This window comes from Quercus lobata, chromosome 11 (genome assembly GCF_001633185.2).
Source record: "Quercus lobata isolate SW786 chromosome 11, ValleyOak3.0 Primary Assembly, whole genome shotgun sequence".
NCBI lineage: Eukaryota > Viridiplantae > Streptophyta > Magnoliopsida > Fagales > Fagaceae > Quercus > Quercus lobata.
Window position 1 is genome coordinate 56,156,169 of NC_044914.1, and position 19,553 is coordinate 56,175,721.

Genomic DNA, 19,553 nt, shown 5'->3' on the forward strand with positions numbered 1-19,553 from the left:
CACAACACAGCTCCTTCAATCCTTCACGTGGTTGTATAAAAAGATTGTATAACCATACAAGTATATTTTTCACACTACTGATAAGATGATGCTAATCAAGTTTCTTTTCTTCACTACTTTAATAATTACAAGCTAGAAAATGTAAAAACTCACTAGAATGAGAAGCTTGAGAAGAAAGAATTCTTGATATTCAAACTAATGGATCCCAATATATAATATGCAGGCTTCGGGAACAAAACCAATAACTTTGTAACACATCCTTAAGCACAACTCACCAGACCTTCTAGATAATTACAGTCCCGCTGCTAAATACTCATTCAGTAAATACAAGTCACCAGTAAAATAATAACACTCATTGTAACTTACAAAAGATCACATTAATTAAAATTAAAAAATAAAGTGGTAATTGTTGTTTTTCATGAGTAACAATCAGCATACAAGTGAAGAATTATGCTTGTACATAGCAGATTTATCAAAGTCACCTTACTCGGGACGAATTTTGGTAGGCTGGATTTCCATCCAGTCTTGGATGAAGTGGAGAACGATGGTGCAATGGCTGCTGGCCTTGTCGATGAACCATAGGATGACTAGCATGATTTCTAGGCTCCCTTGGTCTTTCATTGGCAGCTTCAAAACGTTCCAATTTCTCTAAAACTTCCTTCATTGATGGTCGGTGCTTAGGTTCAGCTGCAAGACACTTTAGAGCAAGCTGAGATATATGGAATACAGCCTTGGATGGATATTTTCCCTCCAACCGGGAGTCCATGATTTGTTTCAACTTTCTTCTTTCTGATAGATATGGTTTGACCCAATCCACCAGATTATGTTTCCCACTTGGACGATTTGTATCAAGTGCCCGTAAACCTGTTAGTATCTCAACTAAAACAACACCAAAACCATACACGTCGCTCTTGACGTACAGATGCCCTGCATAATCAGCATAACATATTGTCATGGCACAGCTTTTAAAACATTCAGGGTTAAGTAGCTGAAGTTTGCCAAAATTTAGGTCAAGCTTAATCCTCACCCTCATTTGACCTTAAGAGCACCAAAAGTCCAAAAGTTTTGGTAGAAATAATACCTGTGGCAACATACTCCGGAGCAGCATAACCATATGTGCCCATTACTCGTGTTGTCACATGTGATTGACTAGCTGATGGACCCAACTTCGCCAAGCCAAAGTCTGATATCTTGGCAGTATAGGACTGCAATAAAACCAGAAGTCAGACAAGTTCAAAATTTATTTGTGAGACATTCTTTTTGTGACCAAGGAATTTTTAAACTTCTTAATTCCATGACGTGGTGGATCAATTGTGAGAGGTGGGTTCACAAAGGGAAAAATGAGTGCACATAAAGGTTGGAAATGTGAACAATATGAAAAGATGATATAATAATCAATGGGCCAGGGACAGTAGCAATATATCATTCCTTGGTGTATCTCTTGTAGTTTGATAGTTATTCACTTTTCAATAGAAATTTACCCCATCCAGCAGTATATTGGAGGCCTTAAAATCTCTATAAATAACTTGCTTATCAGATGTGTGCAAAAATGCCAGGCCCCGAGCTGCTCCAATTGCAATCTTAAGCCGTATATCCCATGGAAGTGGCTGAACAGCTGACCCCCCTGCATAAATAAAAGATATGTATGGTGAACCAAATGAACTTTTATATTTGAATCACATTCCCTGCACATACGGACATTAATAGAAATCAGTTATGTTTTAAGCTCTTACTTCCAAACAGATGGTTTTCTAGGCTGCCTTTTTGCATGAATTCATAAATGAGGAGTAACTCTCTGTCCTCCCAGCAGTAGCCTAACAGCTTGACTAGGTTAGGGTGAGAGAGCCTTCCTAAGAAATTCACCTCTGACTGCACCAATAAATTAGCACTAAGATAAGCATACATATTTAAAATGGTTTGAATGTAATGTTAAAAAGCAAATTAGTGAAACATCTAACCAAACTCCAAATAATGCGTGTGTGTGTGTGTTGGGGGGGGGGAGGGGGGGGGGGGGGGGGGGGGAGACTCTGATGTGGTTTAGAAAAACAAGAACTCTGGCTTAATTTAATACAGAACAAGCATTCAGAACATTAGGTAATTAATTGTCTATAAAACCTTCTCCACTTAAACTAGTTATGTTAGGCACCATCTGCACTAATCATTCTAAACCAAAATAGTACTGTGTACCCCAGACTTAGTAGCAATGAGGAAGCCGCAGTTCAGCCAAAGTAAACCAAATCACAACTGAATACATTGTTTCCTCTCTCTTTTTTTTCTCTGCAATTGTTTACATTATTTAAGACACAGCAAAATAACATATCTAAAGGTTTTTTTTTTGGATATAATATATCAAAGGGTTCATTATAGTTGTCATCATAAAATATGGGATTGTTTGCAATGTCCACTCTAAATCTCGAATCTTTGAAATCAACGTGCTAATTTGAAATTAATTAGCAATGTTTACCCAACCATCCAAATTAGTGTTAAAAATCTAACAAATTAGTGAGTTGGTTAGGGTGGACATTGCAAGTTAATGAAAACTAACACATTAGAGCATCCCATCACCTAATCAGCCCACTAATTTGTTAAGTTTGATACTAAATTTAAATAGCATTGTAAACATTACAAATTGATCTCGAATCAGGGTGTTGACTGCAAGAAAAATAAAAAATGATGATAAACATTGCAACGAGCTTATAGTTTTGGGTGGATAGCTGCAATTAACCCAAACAAGAAAGAGAAGTCGTGAATAAGATCTTACATTACTACAATTGAAAGTGGTTTATACTTTATACTATTTGCAACTACCTTTCCTGTCCAATTACCTTTTGCATGATCATTTTCTAGAAGTGGAGAAGGGTACATTAGAAAGAAACAAGCAATGATGAATATAGCAACAACAAGCACAGTAAAAGTGCAACTGAGAGGCCTAAATGGATTCACAAGAAGCACAGTAAAAGTGCAACTGAAAGGACTAAAGGAATTCAAAACACATGAACTTCACAACTATATATTCTTCCCTAGCAAGTTGGGTGGAATTACCTGCCACTCCTGAAATCCTTGCAAGCTCTCGGAGTTCAATTTTTTTACAGCAATTACCGTCCCATTTCCACTCTTGGATTGCCCCTTATCCTCGAGCCAACCCTTAAAGACCTGCCCAAATCCTCCTTCACCAAGTACTGTATCAGGTCTAAAATTCTTGGTTGCAACCTTTAATTCTGTAAAACTGAAGATCCTCAAGTTTGCGGTGGGCAAGATCTGACCATTTGGATAAGCCTCATCCCCACTAGCAGCTGAGAATTGGCTTATTGCAGAGATGTTACTACCCTTAGAAGAAATTGTGTTGCTGATTGTCTGAGATGTCCCTGTCCCTGTCCCTGTTAGAATTACCCAAATGACATAATTCAATGTTACAAACTGGGGATTTAATTTGGTGTTGATCATACAGTAGCTTACATCCAAATCAACTTATCATGTAGATTGAGGAAGTTGTAATTAAACAAACATTAAAAATACTAAAAACCCACATGACAAAATTGAAGACAATCAAGGTGTTCATGTTGTAATGACAGATCAAAATAGTCCTAAAAACAATTGTGAAAATCCATAACAGAGAATTTTGTCACTGATTACAAAGTCAATAATATTAATAAATAAATAACTTTTTTTTAAAAAAAAAAAACCAACTTTATGACCAAAAAAGAGAAATTATGAAACATGAAAGAAAAACAACAAAACCCACATAAGAAATTGAAGAATTTGATGAATATATACAACTCAAAATCACAACTTTTTATATTGGGTACCTGAACTGAGACGATCAGTAGTGCTTGGAGTTGGGTTTTTAGCTTTGGAACCCCAACAATTCCCCATCTGAAACTTCCTATTCTCTTCCTGCTAGAGCCACAAAATTTGGGGTAGTCTTTGTTATGATATTGCTGATGATTCAGAGCTATTTCAAGATTCAACTCCTGTGATTTTGACAATCTTTTTTTACATATCCTTCAACAACTTGAGATGGGTTTTAATTTATTTTTGCTTGAAACTTCCCTTTCTCCTTGCACTATCTACCTATTAACAAGTCTAAACCTCTGGGCTCTGACTCTTAACTTTCTGGGGTTGTGTATATGACCGTGTGTCTATGTTTATTCAAACCAGAATAAGCAATAAACTGTAGCATTCAACTTGGAAAAAATATAAATATATTACAGGGAGACACTAATTGCGTGATGACTGAGTCTACTAAGAAAAGGAAATGGGTTTTTTATAACCTTTTAAAGCTTCGCGCGTTGTTGCAGACTTTTAACAACGTTATTCCAAGTCAATTGCCGTGCTCACAGGGCTTGGTCAAGTCAGAGACAAGAAATTCAATGCAATTCCTTTTTTTCTTTTTTCTTTTTTCTTAAAATTCAACAGTGTGTTTATGGCCATAGGAGGGCACAAAGTACAAACAAAAAAGAAAAATACATAGTTGGAAAGGAAACTTCGTCATTTTCTAGGCACAAGTTTTTCTGCGTCAATCATACATAGATTGACAGCTTTTACTGTTTCACTTCAAAGTTCAAACCAAGCTAGTTACGGTGGGAATTACCTTAAAAATTTCTCACATTACCTCAGGCATGACGCATTTCCCTAACATCTATAAGGTGCAGTGTAATTACTTTTAAATCAATCCTACATAAGATCATCATTTACAAGGTTTTTTTTTTTTTTGATTGGCATCATTTACAAGGTTGGAGCATTCACATTATTCTGCACTGATTATAAGTTGCCACGTTAACCATTTTGGAAAAATAATTATAAAATTAATTTTCTGCGTCATACATAGGTTGACAGCTTTTACTGTTTCACTTCAAAGTTCAAACCAAGCTAGTTACAGTGTGGGAATTACCTTAAAAATTTCTCACATTACATCAGACACGACGCATTTCACTGACATCTATAAGGTGCAGTGTAATTAGTTCTACATCAATCCTACATAAGATCATCATTTACAAGGTTGGAGCATTCACATTATTATGCACTAATTCTAAGTTGCTACGATAACCATAATGGAAAAATAATTGTAAAATTTATTGTATTTATTGACTTATTTCACTCATATTATAATCTTCAAATTTTTCATAATACGTAATTTTTTTTACAATACATTATCAATGATTGTGATTAATATTACATCACTTTCATATAGAACCATTATTTATAATCATTTTTATTATACACCAATCACAATCACAAATTATTATCCTAATAACTATGAAATATGAAATATATTATGTATATAGATTTATTACATTTTTATTATGAACTAATCACAAACTTTTATTTGATTGAGCTATTTCAATTTGACTCACTTGAGTTTACTAAATTTTCTGCATTATAAAAGGCGACAAACTGACAGCTAGCACTGTTTCATTTCAAACAAAGTTATTTTGACTCATTCGAGGTTACTTTACGAGTTTTTCTGCATCATATTCATACAAGGTGATAACTAGTACTGTTTCAGTTCAAAAAAAGCTATTTGAGATTAAGAAGATAATGATGAGGTTGAGTAAAGCACTGAATTTAACCCTTTTTTTTTTAAATAAGTTTTTTTTAACAACTTTGCTGTATAGGTGTTTTTAGTGTTTGGGTTGCTAAAATGACTATTTAGTCATTTTAGCAACCTCATTGTGAGTGCTAATAGGATAAGACTTAGAGCAACCACATTAACTCTTCTAAATGATTTCATCTATTTTACACAAAAAATTTACTTTTTTATTTTACATTATCATTTTTACAAAACACCCACAGGCCACATCAGTCCATCTATTATATATTATATTTTATATAAATAATATTTTTGTCTCAAAAAAAATATAAATAATATTTTTATGAGTTGAAGAGAGAGAGAGTCAGGGGAAGAGTGAATGTGAGGAGAGAGAAATAATACTAAAATATTTTATAGAAGAGCTAGTATATATGCAATGCACGGTTATTGTAGCACTTATGCATTTATGCACAATTTTACACCCATTGATGTGCACTGATGTGGGTATTTTTTTTTGTCAAAATGTGTAAAATAAGTTATTTTTTTTATACTTTGCAAGAGCTGATTGCTCTACTACGTGTTACCTTTTTTCTTTTTTTTCTTTTCTTGTTTAAGTAACTTTTTTGTTACTCTTTAAAGGAGCTTACTAGTTATTGCTAGTCTCCTCATTTCTTGGTTGATTTTAGTAATTTACCTAATTTGGATATTCTTTTTTGAAACATCATGTTTTACTTTTGCTGTGCAGTAAAAGAGTCTTGGTGTTTTTCTTTTTCTTCTTCTAAATGAATTTCATTTAAAAAAAAAGCAAACCAAACAAAAAATATAAACTAGGCACAGATTCCATCTGATTTACCAGAATATGCCCACAATAATTACATAAAAAATAATGATGGTCAAATAGAAAAGAATTACAGAGTCTTGACGGCTTTGGAATTACCTTGTTGCTCGCACTTAGAACTACATAGTTTATTCAACTTTTCTACTTATGTACAGCTTAATATTTTTTTACTATATTTTTATCCAAATTATTTTTAAAATAATAAAAAAATAAAAAAAACTCACGCGGACAATTTTTGTTTCAGTTGTGAATCCTCGAATTATAGCTTTTCACATACACCATTAGAGAAAAGTCAAAGTCATGGCACTACAACACATAGCTTCTTTCTTTGACTGAATATATCTTTCATAATTTCTCTTTTTTTGGTCTGAATTGTTAGCCTTTCAGTTTCAGAAAAATAGGGAGAAAATAATATGAACTTCTAATCTTGATTAGGCTGGGCCCCACTGTATAAACAATTCTATTAAAATGACTAAATTACCAGCATGCTGGATTATCAGGTAGTTGGTGAATAGGGTCCAGGAAGCCTCAATACAGCTTGTATTCCATTGAATCCATTGAACCACTTCTGGGGTTTTTGGTCATTAAGAAACACACTTCTCAATCCCATTTACGTTAGGCATTGACCATATCAAAATCAAGATACCCAATTTTTGAGTGCAGCTTAGAGTTGTCTATTGGGGCAGTCATAGGTCAAGTACTCATAACATTGAAACTCAGGCCTGTAATAATTAATCCATGCTTTTCATGAATAGCTTTATCTCAATCCCCACTGTGCGACTGGTAATGTTCCACCCCAATAAGACAGACTAGTAGTTTTCAGAATTCTATTGATTGCAGATCCTAGCAAGAGCCGGGGTCACCTATAGTCATGTGAAGCATTTCTTGGCATAGCTGAGGTCTTCTTTTTTTTTTTTTTTTTTTCCTTTTTTTTGGGGAAAAATGCATTTAGCAAGTCCAAAAAGAGTCAGTTATTTGGGTTTTTTTATTTTTTTTGGCAAGGCCCACACCCAAAAGAATACTTTTCCTTCCCTTTCTGTCTACAATTTCAACAAATAAGCAATCATATATGTTGAAAATCATATTTCATGAAACAAAGTCCATTTGTTCAAGAACACTCAATTATAGAATGATACTAATAATCAGATCACCTTATATGTATTATAGGGGGAAAAATGAAGAGAGGGAATTAGGAAGACATTATATGCAGTTTTCAAGTTCTAAAAGCAGATGCAGGTATGCAACAAAAGTAGAAGTACCAAGGTCCCGAATCATTTAACTCTTTGCTTTTAAAGTGGGAAAGCTTTTTAGTGGACTTGGTATTATGTAGGATCAAATATTGAAAGGTCACCAGTGAAACATTCATATTTGTCTCATCGTCATGCATGCAACGTTGCAGTCTACAAATTATCAAATCTCAAGCAACTTCTATTTGTTATAATTAACAGAGGATTATAATATAAAATAAACATCTTACATTATCTAACAAATTCTTGCTAAATAATGGTTTCCAATGTTACAAATGAAACCTTTTTTTTTTCCTTGTGGGCCTAAGAATTAGAATACATTAATCTGTACAGGAACAACCTACACTCTTCTACAATACAATTAGGTGCGGCTCTAATCGGCCCCACATTTAGAAACCCCCTGTTGGTCTCATAACTAGGAGCAACAAATCATAAACCCACCTTTCTATGGTTAAAAGAGATGAAAAAAAAATTGAATTATTCTCATAGCTGCAATGCTAAATCTGGATGTGCCGAATCAACCCGGCTAGAACTAGGGGATCCTGGAGACTGAAATATGACATTCAGGTCAGGTGGAACCAAATCTGGTTTCTGTTGTGGTGTCAATCTAGCTTCAGTTTTCTGTTGTGGTGACAACCCTTGCCAAGTTGGCCGCGGATGAAGCCCCCTTATTGGGGGAGTCAATGCCTCACTCCCAGAGTTTGGCAATGAGCTGCCAGAATTTGTTGAAGGGTCTTCTGAGTTAAGGCTGTTTGCAGTCCCCGGATGGATGAAGTTAGTATTAGTCCTAGAGACTGTGTCAAGCACCTGCGACGACTGTAAGTTAAAACCAGGAGGCCTGGCTGCTCCAATTAGTTTCCCCATGTGAGCAGCAATGTTAAACCCATATGAGCCACTAAATCCATTCATGCCGGGGTGAATTACAGGGCTTTGGTGAGTTGGAAAGGACGGCCTTGGCCTGATTGCACCTGTACTGCTATTCAATATGTTAATCCCAGAGTTAGAATTTATTCCTTGAGCAACTTCTGCTTTTCCTGTCAGAGGTTCAGGAGATTTATTTGTGGCAAATGGGGTTGATGAGGTGGTGGCAGACGGAGGGAGGTGCTTGCTTGGATGTTCATCCAAAGCTGAGTGAGCAGAAGGTACATGTTTCTCGGATGAATTATTCCCTTCAGGCATCATCTCTGACAAATCATCTCCCTTCGATTCAACAGCACAAGGTGTCACAGTAGAGGATGAACTTTTGATAACAGGAAATGGCTGCAATGGTGATAGCTGTCCTGGTAACGATGAAGGGAGTAGCAGTGGCCTCTGTTGTATGACATCATTTTCTCCAACCCATCCAGGGCCAAACTTAATGCCAGCAGGCAAAGACCTTTCTATCCTTTTAGAAGCAACTTTCCAAGCGATGGGTCCAAGATTTGCTGCAAAACGAGCCAGACTTCTTGCATACCCCTGCTCTGAATGAAGCCCTACCTGATTCATATAAAAGCCAAGTCAACTAACCAACAAAATCCAGAGTCAGATAAGAGAACCAAATAATTCGTCAACCAAACACAGACTGCAAAACTTCTGAGGAGTTTTATACTGATTATGTAATGATTCCTGAAAGCGAAATATTAGAGGACAGGACCCAAACATAGTTGAAGGGTGACACCAGTTAAATCCAATTATCTTTTTTTATTGGTGATTGTTTTGTAAGTTTTTGTAACTCAATCATTTGGCCTTGGTTCATCCTAGATTTTTTTTTTTTTTTTTAAGCTCTCCCATCAATCGACAGGGATTTCATGCATGGCTGAGTAGCATCAATTTCATCTTAAAGAATTAAAAAGAAAACTCAACATTAATGTGATACATACAGCCATTAGCTGCTTCCTCTCTATATCAAAAGTAGCTAACACAGATGGCTCTCGTCCACTAGCTGATGGATGGGATTGCCTATATGTATTCCGTCTGGTCTCATCAAGTACAAATGGTTTCTTCCCATTCTTTATTTGATAACCCTTCATCATGGAACCTGTAACGTAAGTAAAAAAGCCTCAAGCCTCCACTAAAAGTGGATTTATGCATCAAAGCAGGAGAATTGAAGTGAATGGACAACCAAAAGCAAGCCAATGCCCAAATTTCAAACCTGGAAATTCATCATTCCTCTCAGATTTGTTATCGGCCATCCAATTAGTATAAACATCATTATTGCGAGAACCATGGAATCGTCCAGATGAATCTGCCAAAGCAGATTTGTCTGAAAGATGAGCTCCTTTTCTCAGATCATTGGACCAGTTGTTTTCTCCCCCAGTAGCAAGAGTGGCATCAGCGGAAAACTCTGAGCCAGCACGCTCCAAGGAAGGCCTGCCCAGCGATTTTTTTAAATTCTTGGTTGGTGGTCTGCCTCTTCTCACTATTTTGGGCTCTGGTTCATCATCAGCACTATCTTGCCTCAAATTTTCAAAGTTCTTTTTTGCCAGCTCATGTATGGATCTTGCCTGAAAACAAAATGAATGTTACAGACAAAAACAAAAGGATGGCCTAACAATGGCAAGATAGAAGCTTAAAACAAAACATACCTGTCGAAAATATATGGTATCAGGTGCATTATACTGCATTGCATTCGAACAGATTAAGAATACATCTTTCTGCACAACAAGAACATCAAGTTAATATTCAGGAACTTTAGTTCAAGTATTCTTGCAAAATATGCATGAAGAATGACTTCCAGAGCATCATTCCACTAAGCCATTGGCCTATAATTCTAGGGGCATCATCGAAAGACTTTCCAGAATTAATAAAATATAAATCTGTAACATATTATGATTTCCACCGAGCATTATATATGGAGATAAGTCTTAGCAGCACATTAATGCCAAAACAATATATAAAAAAGCCATAATATATATAGCAGAAGTTTACTAGTACATCTTGCCTAAGAGTACTTAAAAAAATATTTTTAACTGTTTCAGCTGAACCAACAGAAACATCTGAAAGAGACTCTCTCTCTCTCTCTCTCTCTCTCAGGTATGTCAGCCATACAAGATAGAAAGCAATGATGCTAAAAGAAGAATAGACAAAGACTACTGCTAATCACTCACATTATGTATGCATAGCATACATCTGACATGCTTAGCACATTGCTCTCGTAATTGTAGATTCCCTTATACACGCAAAAGAGGAAGACTGTAATATATGCTGCATATGAAAGGTCTATAAACTAAAATGCATTAACTGACACATGGTGCAGCCTAACTTTTGCAATGTGATTGTCCTCCCATTTATTCTTCCCACAACACATCAATTATGTCAAGCATCACATTAATCCTGATGTCTCTTGTGATTTGAATGAAACACTAATGTGACACTGTGAAGCTCCTTCACACACATCCAATCTCCCATGACATGCTACAATCTAATGCAAAGACTGCAAGAAAATACTTGCACATCAGCTTCTACTTCCTATGAGCAGATTGACAACCAAACTGCAAATGGACAAGAATTATATAAACAGCTTGTTTTGGGATTCTCCAACAGCCAAAAACTATGTAAACAAGTTGAGTAGCATGCTGTGCATGTTGGAAATTTTAGTTAGACTCTGTATACTGAGCAATATTAATTCTAAAACCTTTCATTTTCATTCTTTAATTGGTAAGATTTAACCTAGGTCCAAGCCCACCAAAATCGTTTATCAACAGACTTAAGGTCTAGAGGTGTGTTTGTTCTAAAACCGAAACAGTTCCTAGTGAGTAGTAGAAACAAGGAAAAATTATGATTCACAGATCTTTAAGAGGTAAAGCTCACTCAGAGTAACATTGATTAGTACTTATCAAAAGAGTAACATTGGTTAGTATGAAAACCAAATTTTACATACTTGAACTCGTTGACTTGAATTCAGCTTGTTAAGCTACAAAGCATGGGACACATGATAGATTACTAAATGCTAATCTGGACAGGATCATGATTCAATTATTAAACCACGGCTTGGATATATATCTAAATGAATATAGTGCAAACATTTACACCGTTGCTACAAAGAAAAAAATGAGACAGATACTTCCTTCTACAGAAGCTACAAAACACAACAGCTGACGACAAGATCATTAAACTTATAAATATACAACAAGGCATTTTAAAAGGAATGAATCAAAGACACTTAGTATATTCCAAAGTTCAATCCCGACAACAGTAGATCCTTAAAAGATAAATTAAATCAGTTGTAATGCATGGCAGGCCAACCCGGCAGTAGCCATTCCAGACAATAAGACACTTAAGACTAAACATGGCCAACACAAACAATTTGAATTCCAAATTAGACATCTTTTACTCAATCCATTCAGTCTGGAGTTAAAGGAAGAGTGAAGACAAAAGTAATCTCACGTCTTTAGAGAACCAAATGCCAATTGGAACATTTACAATAAATTAGCAACTTAGTAAACTAAAATTAGAAGAGAATTTTAACTAAGATAAAACCATAAGAGCTCAAACCAACCTCAAACTGTTCCAAAGTGGCATAAGCTCCACCAGAAACTTTCTTCCTCACAGTTCCAAAATCCATTGGGTGCCCAATTACCTCATGATAGTCAGGAAGCTGCATAAATACATAAATCTCAGAATAGTAACATAAATAAAAGCATACAATACAAGTCCTAGAACTTAATGCATCAGCATTTTTTGTCACCCTCAAGAACAGAACTAACCTCACTTGGGTCCACGGGCTCGGAAAATACACCATAAGTGTCCTTCCTGATATCAAATTTCAAAAAAAAAAAAAAAAAACACACCTCAGCAAACTGTAAACCAAAAAGTTACATCAAAGTAATCAAAAAAATGCAAATCTGGGAAAACTGAAAAACACACTTTTGAAGCCTGTCGAGGATGAATAGTAGCAGCTTTTTATCTGGTAAAGGCGTTGAGGGACCCGAATCCAACTGACCCCCTACACATAATCATCCACTTAATCATCAAAAAAAAAACAACAAACAAACAAAAAAAGGTAAATTTTTTTTCCTTTTTTAACCAAATGGATGTCAGATTATAAGCAAACCTTGGTGGGTGCTTGTGGGGTTTGTACCAGAAATAGACTTCTCATCCTGCAAAGCAAAGAAAAAAACAAAAATAGCAAATAGAATCAAAGTAATGAGCTATGAAAACAAAGAAACAAACATATAGGGAAAACAGAAAGTATTTTCTATTGTGGGTAGTGAAGCAAAAAAAACCAAAGTAGCAATGAAAAAAAAAAAAAAAAAAAAAGCAAAGTTTTAAGGTGACATTCAAAGCACCCAAAAAGGGAAAATACAGTTACAAACTGTAAACTAATTATTAAAAAAAAAAAAAAAAGATAAGACAAATTAACACTTTTTTTTTAAGATTTGACAGTCAAATCATTATTAAGGTTGAGTAAATAAATACTGGTTAAATTGCTTAACAATCCCTAAAACAAAATCAAAAAAGTAATTCAATAATTTTGCCTCCACCCAGAAATTCAATTTGGATTTTTGATTTGCAAAGATATAGGACCAAGTCAAACCCTTTTTTCACAAAATACAAGGTCCAAGACTCTCTATAAAGGGTGCGAAATTCAAGGAGTTTTCAAAAAACGTCAACGTTTAAAAAAAGAAAACGAATTTTCGCGCTTTCAACCGCGAAATTGAAAACCCATATAGAAAAAAAGCAATTTTTTCAAAAATATATAAAAAAAAAAATTTTGAAACTTTTTTTTGTTTTTCTCAGACAAAAAAAAAAAAAAAATTGAAACTTGTGAGAGGAAAAATTGGCGCTTTTGAAAGCGCGAAATTGAACAAAAATTCGATACCTTGAGAGAGTCAGATCCACGAGGGATCGCATTGATCTTACGCTTCTTGTTGGAATCGGAGGCGGCGGCGTTGTCGTCGTCGGCGATGGAATCGGAGTTGCACGAATTCAAAGACGCGGAATTGAGCGAGGACTTCTGCGAAGGAGGCAGCCGGAGAACCAGCTTGAGCTTCTTCTCCCGGCGGCGCTTTTTCTTCCCGGCGGAGGATTCGTTGCCGTTGTTGCCGTTGCCGTTATCGTCGGAGTTCGAGTTCGAGTTCGAGTCTTCTTCTTCTTCTTCTTCTTCTTCTTCGTCTTCGTCTTCGTCGGGGATAGGGTTGCGGCGAGTGGATCGGCGGAGAGGAGCGGCGGCGGAAGAAGGAGAAGGATGAGGAGGAGGGGTAGTTCGGTAATTAGGAGCGGAATGAGGGGCAGAGTTGTAATTACGCTTCTGGTGTTGTGGTTGTGGTGGTTGAGGTGGTGGTTGTGGTTGTTGTTCTCTGAGAGTGCGTTTTTGAAGATCTAAGAGAGAAGGACGACCTTTCTTCTTCTTCTTCCTCTCTACTACCTTACCCATTTCTCTGCTTCTCTTTGTTTCTCTCTCTCTCTCTCTCTCTCTGTTTCTCTCTCCTCTTTCTCTCTCTCTGTTAAAGTCTCTCTCTCTCTCTCTCTCTAGGGAGAGACAGACAAACAAACAGGGTGTTAATTTTTTTATTTATTTTAATTTTTTTTGTTTTTGTTTTAAAATTTTTTTGTTTATATATATTAATTTTCTGAGGAGGTGCATGCCAAGCACGTGATATTCACACGGGGTTTATCCTACTTTAACACGTGTTGTTGTGAATCAAGACAATGGGATTTTAGGATAATCATTCTTATTCTTTTTTTTTTTGTCTTTTTAATTAATTTAAATTCCTAAATCAAAGTTGGAACTTTCTATTCAAAGTGGTTAATAGAATAAAACGAATATTAGATATTGGACAAAATATGTAGTATTTTTTCACATATTTTGAAAATTTAACTATTGAATTATACTATGTTGTTTATGTTTACTAACACATATATTAAATTTTGTGCTAATTGGATATTATTTATTATTTAATTCATATATTTATATTTAAGACATAATTTTTATCTACAAAGGCTAGGAAATTTAAATATTTGATTAATAGTATAGCTATTGATATTTGATTTTATGGAAATTTTGTAAAAATGAATGATATGAAAAGAAAATGTAATCTAATAGCGGATTTGTTGAAATTCATATCCAATAAAAAGATATTGAGTAAAGTTATAGTGTTAGGTTACAACCAAATTTATTGTCAAACTTTGTCCTTAGATATATTAATGTTAATTTTTGAATCACTTTTGAGTTTTGATGAATAAATATGTTTAGGTTCAAAAATGATTAATATATTTGGAATGAACTTGATAATTATAGGATGTACCGTTAAAAAAAAAAAATTATAATTTGCTTTAATACAATAAGGAGGGAAAATTTGAATTCTGGATATTATGAATAATCCTTGATAAATATAGGATATAGTTATGTGCATACGTTGAGTATAGAGTGATTAGTTTGTTTATGAGTAACTCAGTATTACAGTTTATTCTTCTTAAATAGGAGAATTAAGATTCAAATTCCTTCCTTTGTTTTACTAATTTTTTTTTCTTAGGTTTGTTTATGATTAGGGCCATAAATATCTAGTTGTTGTTTTTTGACTCATGCATTATATTATATCCTATGACATGTTTTTTTTTTTTTTTTTTGAGGAAGTATGACATGCTTTAATAGTAGCTTAAGTAAAGTACATATGTGTCTATTTGGCACAAACTTTTTTGACATTTTACTATTTGTTTTTAATTGAAAGTTAGTTAAATTACGGTTGTATCTATAAAAAGTAAATACTTAAAAAATTGTACATAAAAATATAAGTTTTTTTTTTTAATAAAGGGGTAATGACAAATAATCTCTTCTTTCTAGTTAGTCTACGCTTGACATAACAAGAAGTATTATTTGATTTAGAGGCTGGCAATTTTTTTTTTTTTTTTTGCTGAATTAAAAAAAAAACTTATTCAAACAGAAAAATCATAGAAAATTAACATTGTTTAGTAAAGGTGTTATTTATCTCATGTCTTATTCTAACTAGAATGTTACTTCACATTAATGTGAAAAGTTTTTAAACTATTCATAGAGATCTTAATGTAGTTTCACACTTTCACTAAGTTCTTTTTTTTTTTTTTTAAGTAAAAAAATTGAAAAAAAAAAAAAAAGAAGTTGCAACATCAAGACAAAACATTAATACTATAGAAACATTAGGATATGGGTATCTCATGTGTTTTTCTAACTAGAATATTACTTCACATTTATGCGAAAAGTTTTTAAACTATTCATGGAGATCTTAATGTAGTTTCACACTTTCACTTAAGTTTTTATTATATTTATTTATTTTTAAAAAAGTAAAAAAATTGAAAAAAAAAAAAAGGAAGTTGTAACATCAAGACAAAATATTAATACTATAGAAACATTAGGATATGAGAAGTAAAGTAAAAGTCCCTTTTAAGATGGGAAGACACATATTTATTTATTTTTGGTTATCATGAAGACACATATTTCACTTATCACCAACCAAATCACAATGTCTTTTAACCATTCGAAATGGGTTGGGTTAAATTCATGTTAAAAATTACTATTTTTAACGAAACACGAAACGTGATACATTTTTCCAATCCAATGTCAAAGGAAAATATCTATTAAAAGCGAAAAAAAGAGAAAAAAGTTCGGCCACCATTGATCCATTGTGTGTGTCATGTCATTAACCAATATTTTAGTGGGGCCCAAGAAGCCACTTGGCAAGAGCTGGTTGGAGCACAGAAAAGACAGTGCCGTAAAGGAATCAACCTCTGCTGAGCAGCGAGACAGAACAAAGAGGAGGACGATCAAGTAGTTTGTAAAGTACTAAAAACCGAAGAATCAGACATGATTGTTTTATGCCTACAAAGAAATTGAACATGTGTATTGCAGTGTTTCTATGGCGAGCTCACCCTCTATACCCACTCATTCTTTTGCTTAACAGGGATGAATATCACAGCAGGTGAGCCCAAATCTCTATCTGGGTCTTCCTTTTTTTTTTTTTTTTTTTTGGGTTTAGTTTTTGCTGTCTGATATGGTTTCTGAGGTTGACAAGGTACTATTTTTTGTTGGGTTTGTTTTGGTTTTGGTTTTGAAGGCCTACAAGGCAATTGGAATGGTGGGATGGTGGTGAAATATTGGGAGGGAGAGATGAGCTTGCAGGTGGGACATGGTTGGCTTGTAGCAGGGATGGAAGGGTTGCTTTTCTCACAAATGTTAGGGAAGTTAAGTGTCTTCCTGATGCCAAGAGTAGAGGGGATCTCCCATCTCGGTTCTTGCAGGTAATCTCATTTTGCTTTTGTTAAATCTAGAGAGAAAAATGTCGAGATTGATGTAGAGAGTGGAAGTAATGAGAGAACGACAAAGATGGAGAACGCTAGGATTACATGGATCGGCTTGATGGGATAAAGCCCTTGACAGCTAAATTGTTACTATTATCCGTGTCTATTACAATGAGTCATTGTCAATGACCCCAATATGGTTTAGGTGTACATGAGCTGAGTAATACAGTTAGGCCTCTTGGGCCATTACACAAAGTTAACACAAACCCAATATAAACATTATCTTTAACAGCTTTTGATAAAATTCTTTGCTATCTCTCACTCTCTCTGTTTTGTTTGTTTTCCTTTTAATTTGAATGATTTAAAAGGGCAGTGTATAAAGGACAATACTTAGGTACAATTTATTAAATGTTGTACCTTATATGCTATACCATAGGTTCCTTAATGTGATTGCATTGACCAATGAGTGTGAATGTATTATCTTTCTCATGGATAATTAAATTTGACCATGAGGTAATTGGCCAATTTGTGGCAACATAATTCAGTTTAACTGGGAATATTTGTTCAGCTCATAAAGAATGTAGCTAAGTTTTGTCCATGTATGAATTGTTATGAAAGAAAGCCGATCTTGTATCAAGAACTGAAGCAGGCCACGCCTTCTATCATATTCTCTCTTTATTTACTGTTTAAGACTTGCAAGTAGATCGCAACTGATGTGAGATGCCGAATGATTTTGAAAATTTCTAAAATTACTACCAAGTTCACAAACTGACATGCCAGGGAATCTGATTGGTGTCTCAATAACATAATAAATAAAGTTCCAAATTACTTGTTTTGTTGTGTGTAAAAAAGTTCACACTTATCCGGTAAAATTTAGAGTATCCATAGCATCACTCACTGATCCTAGTTCTGTGCACTTTGGATGCTTTACCTTTAAGCTTTTAAACTCATAATTCAATAGCTAGCCAAGTTTAATGAGATTGATTTTTTTTAAAAAGGTAACTCTTTTTAAGACATTGAATGATTGTTTTGTCATGGCTGTAGAGCAAGAAGAAACCCATGGATTTTGCAGAAGAAGTGGCAAAGGAGTTGGATCAGTATAATGGGTTTAACCTGATATTAACTGATCTTTGTTCCAAAACCATGGTATACGTAACCAATAGAGCAAAAGAAGATAAGAAGTTTGTCACCGAGGTTTCAATTGGGATTCATGTGTTAACAAATGCAAGCCTAGACTCTCCATGGCCTAAGGTAAGAAGGTATGTTATACTCTATCTACATTATATAATTGCAATTTTGACCATATTAAAAAGTCATATTTTCTTTTTCATGAACACAAAAAGAGAAATTTCAAATCTGCATACTCAAAAGCTGCATATTTTATGATCTAATTGCTACTTCATTTCCTTTAAAGTAGATAAATTAATAGGTCAAAACAAATCCCATCTTGAGTAATATTACTTTAATTGATTTGGTTTATCTTCTATACCATACCAGCTAGCCTTTTTATACTTAATATCCTGATTTGTGGTAAGTTTCTGCATAATTTACTCTCTCAGCAAATTAGTCTGAATCATTTTTCTATTTCAGGCTCAAAGACTGGGCAATAATTTCAAAGAGCTATTGGATACATATGGTGAAGAAGAACTACCTGTGAAAGAGATGGTTGAAAAACTAATGAAAAACACAGAGAAAGACGATGAAAGCATGCTACCTCACATTTTTCCTCCAGAAAGGGAGTACAACTTAAGTTCCATATTTGTTGACACAAGTACTCCATTGGTAAATCTAGTTTCTGTTCCATTATGATTCAGAAAATGTGAAACTTATATCACAAATTTACTACAATTTTACAAATTGACGTGACAATGAATGTGATTGGAATTTTTGAATTACTTCTTGGTACATCAATTTGTAAGGTTTATGTAGTAAAATTTGTAATATTTTTGACACAGTTGCTCAAGTTTTTCTCTTTTGCATAGGGACGTTATGGCACTAGAAGCACTTCTGCATTGTTTGCTAAAGCAACTGGGGAAGTATTCTTTTATGAGAGGCATCTGGAGAATGATCTGTGGAAAGAACAGACTGCAACTTTCCAGATAGAAGAGACAAAGTGATTGATAGAATATGGTGGCCCAACAATCTCTATGGTCAATCTTGTCTGAGTAGAGTAAAGCTAGATAACTTGTGAGTTTTGACATCCTTGTTCTTTCTTTTAGTTGTTAAGAGGAAAATAGATATAACTCAACCTTACACGATGTGAGGCATATACAAATCCTCTCCTACACTTGTTGAATAATCATTCAATAAAACTGGACTTAATTGATTAGTTCACCATGTTTGATTTGGTTGGTACTATTTATGATTTTCTTTCGAGTGCTTAATGTGATGCAATTGTTTAGTGTCTTTAAATTGAGCTCTTTCAAAAAACCTTGTTCGAGAAGAGAGTGGTAAAATTGCATAGAGCTGGGTTCATTGAGGGCATTTTTGCCTCCCCATTCTTAAAAGACAAGATCACTCAGCTTTAAGCTGCACTTTCCTGCTAATGAGCTTCAGGTTTGTTTATAATTGGTGAGTGTGACTTATGAGTGATGCTACAATTATGACTAGTACATATAAGATTTATAAACTGATGTGTCACAATTTCAAATTTTATTTATTATGTTATTGAAGTGACACCAATCGCATTTATGGTTATCTTAGTTTGTAAAGCTAACAACTTTGGCATTTTCCTTGACTAATTATG

At 34.4% G+C, this 19,553-nt stretch overlaps 3 protein-coding genes across 3 annotated transcripts; 1 reads left to right on the top strand and 2 right to left on the bottom strand.

Annotated features, from left to right (window-relative positions):
- Positions 1–178: 178 nt before the first annotated feature.
- Positions 179–4,437, bottom strand: LOC115969643 (probable serine/threonine-protein kinase PIX13). The gene is made up of 7 exons (XM_031089344.1): positions 4,272–4,437; positions 3,807–3,894; positions 3,043–3,377; positions 1,734–1,869; positions 1,482–1,624; positions 1,082–1,205; positions 179–927 (listed from the first exon to the last, which is right to left on the bottom strand). Exons 2-7 carry the CDS (start codon positions 3,871–3,873, stop codon positions 479–481), a joined length of 1,254 nt encoding a protein of 417 aa, XP_030945204.1. The 5' UTR covers positions 3,874–3,894; positions 4,272–4,437; the 3' UTR covers positions 179–478.
- A 3,348-nt stretch (positions 4,438–7,785) lies between these two features.
- Positions 7,786–14,026, bottom strand: LOC115969642. Its single transcript, XM_031089343.1, has 9 exons — positions 13,416–14,026; positions 12,648–12,693; positions 12,461–12,539; positions 12,301–12,346; positions 12,093–12,191; positions 10,180–10,248; positions 9,747–10,098; positions 9,475–9,632; positions 7,786–9,091 (listed from the first exon to the last, which is right to left on the bottom strand). Exons 1-9 carry the CDS (start codon positions 13,968–13,970, stop codon positions 8,099–8,101), a joined length of 2,397 nt encoding a protein of 798 aa, XP_030945203.1. The 5' UTR covers positions 13,971–14,026; the 3' UTR covers positions 7,786–8,098.
- A 2,182-nt stretch (positions 14,027–16,208) lies between these two features.
- LOC115968889 (transport and Golgi organization 2 homolog) lies at positions 16,209–19,144 on the top strand. Its single transcript, XM_031088430.1, has 5 exons — positions 16,209–16,488; positions 16,624–16,807; positions 17,852–18,058; positions 18,398–18,589; positions 18,790–19,144. Exons 1-5 carry the CDS (start codon positions 16,385–16,387, stop codon positions 18,922–18,924), a joined length of 822 nt encoding a protein of 273 aa, XP_030944290.1. The 5' UTR covers positions 16,209–16,384; the 3' UTR covers positions 18,925–19,144.
- The last annotated feature ends 409 nt before the right edge of the window (positions 19,145–19,553 follow it).

Bases quoted from the DNA above. Each gene is read 5' to 3' on its own strand.
- LOC115968889 (XM_031088430.1), top strand. From the start codon at position 16,385: ATGCCTACAAAGAAATTGAACATGTGTATTGCAGTGTTTCTATGGCGA. The intron at 16,489-16,623 runs GTGAGCCCAAAT...TTGGTTTTGAAG, and splicing joins AGGGATGAATATCACAGCAG to GCCTACAAGGCAATTGGAAT. The intron at 18,059-18,397 runs GTAAGAAGGTAT...TTTCTATTTCAG, and splicing joins TAGACTCTCCATGGCCTAAG to GCTCAAAGACTGGGCAATAA.
- LOC115969643 (XM_031089344.1), bottom strand. From the start codon at position 3,873: ATGGGGAATTGTTGGGGTTCCAAAGCTAAAAACCCAACTCCAAGCACT. The intron at 1,870-3,042 runs GTAATTCCACCC...TTATTGGTGCAG, and splicing joins AAGGATTTCAGGAGTGGCAG to TCAGAGGTGAATTTCTTAGG. The intron at 1,625-1,733 runs GTAAGAGCTTAA...TTATTTATGCAG, and splicing joins AGAAAACCATCTGTTTGGAA to GGGGGTCAGCTGTTCAGCCA.
- LOC115969642 (XM_031089343.1), bottom strand. From the start codon at position 13,970: ATGGGTAAGGTAGTAGAGAGGAAGAAGAAGAAGAAAGGTCGTCCTTCT. The intron at 12,540-12,647 runs GTTTGCTTATAA...GATTATGTGTAG, and splicing joins CCCCACAAGCACCCACCAAG to GGGGTCAGTTGGATTCGGGT. The intron at 10,099-10,179 runs GTATGTTTTGTT...TTTTGTTTTCAG, and splicing joins ATACCATATATTTTCGACAG to GCAAGATCCATACATGAGCT.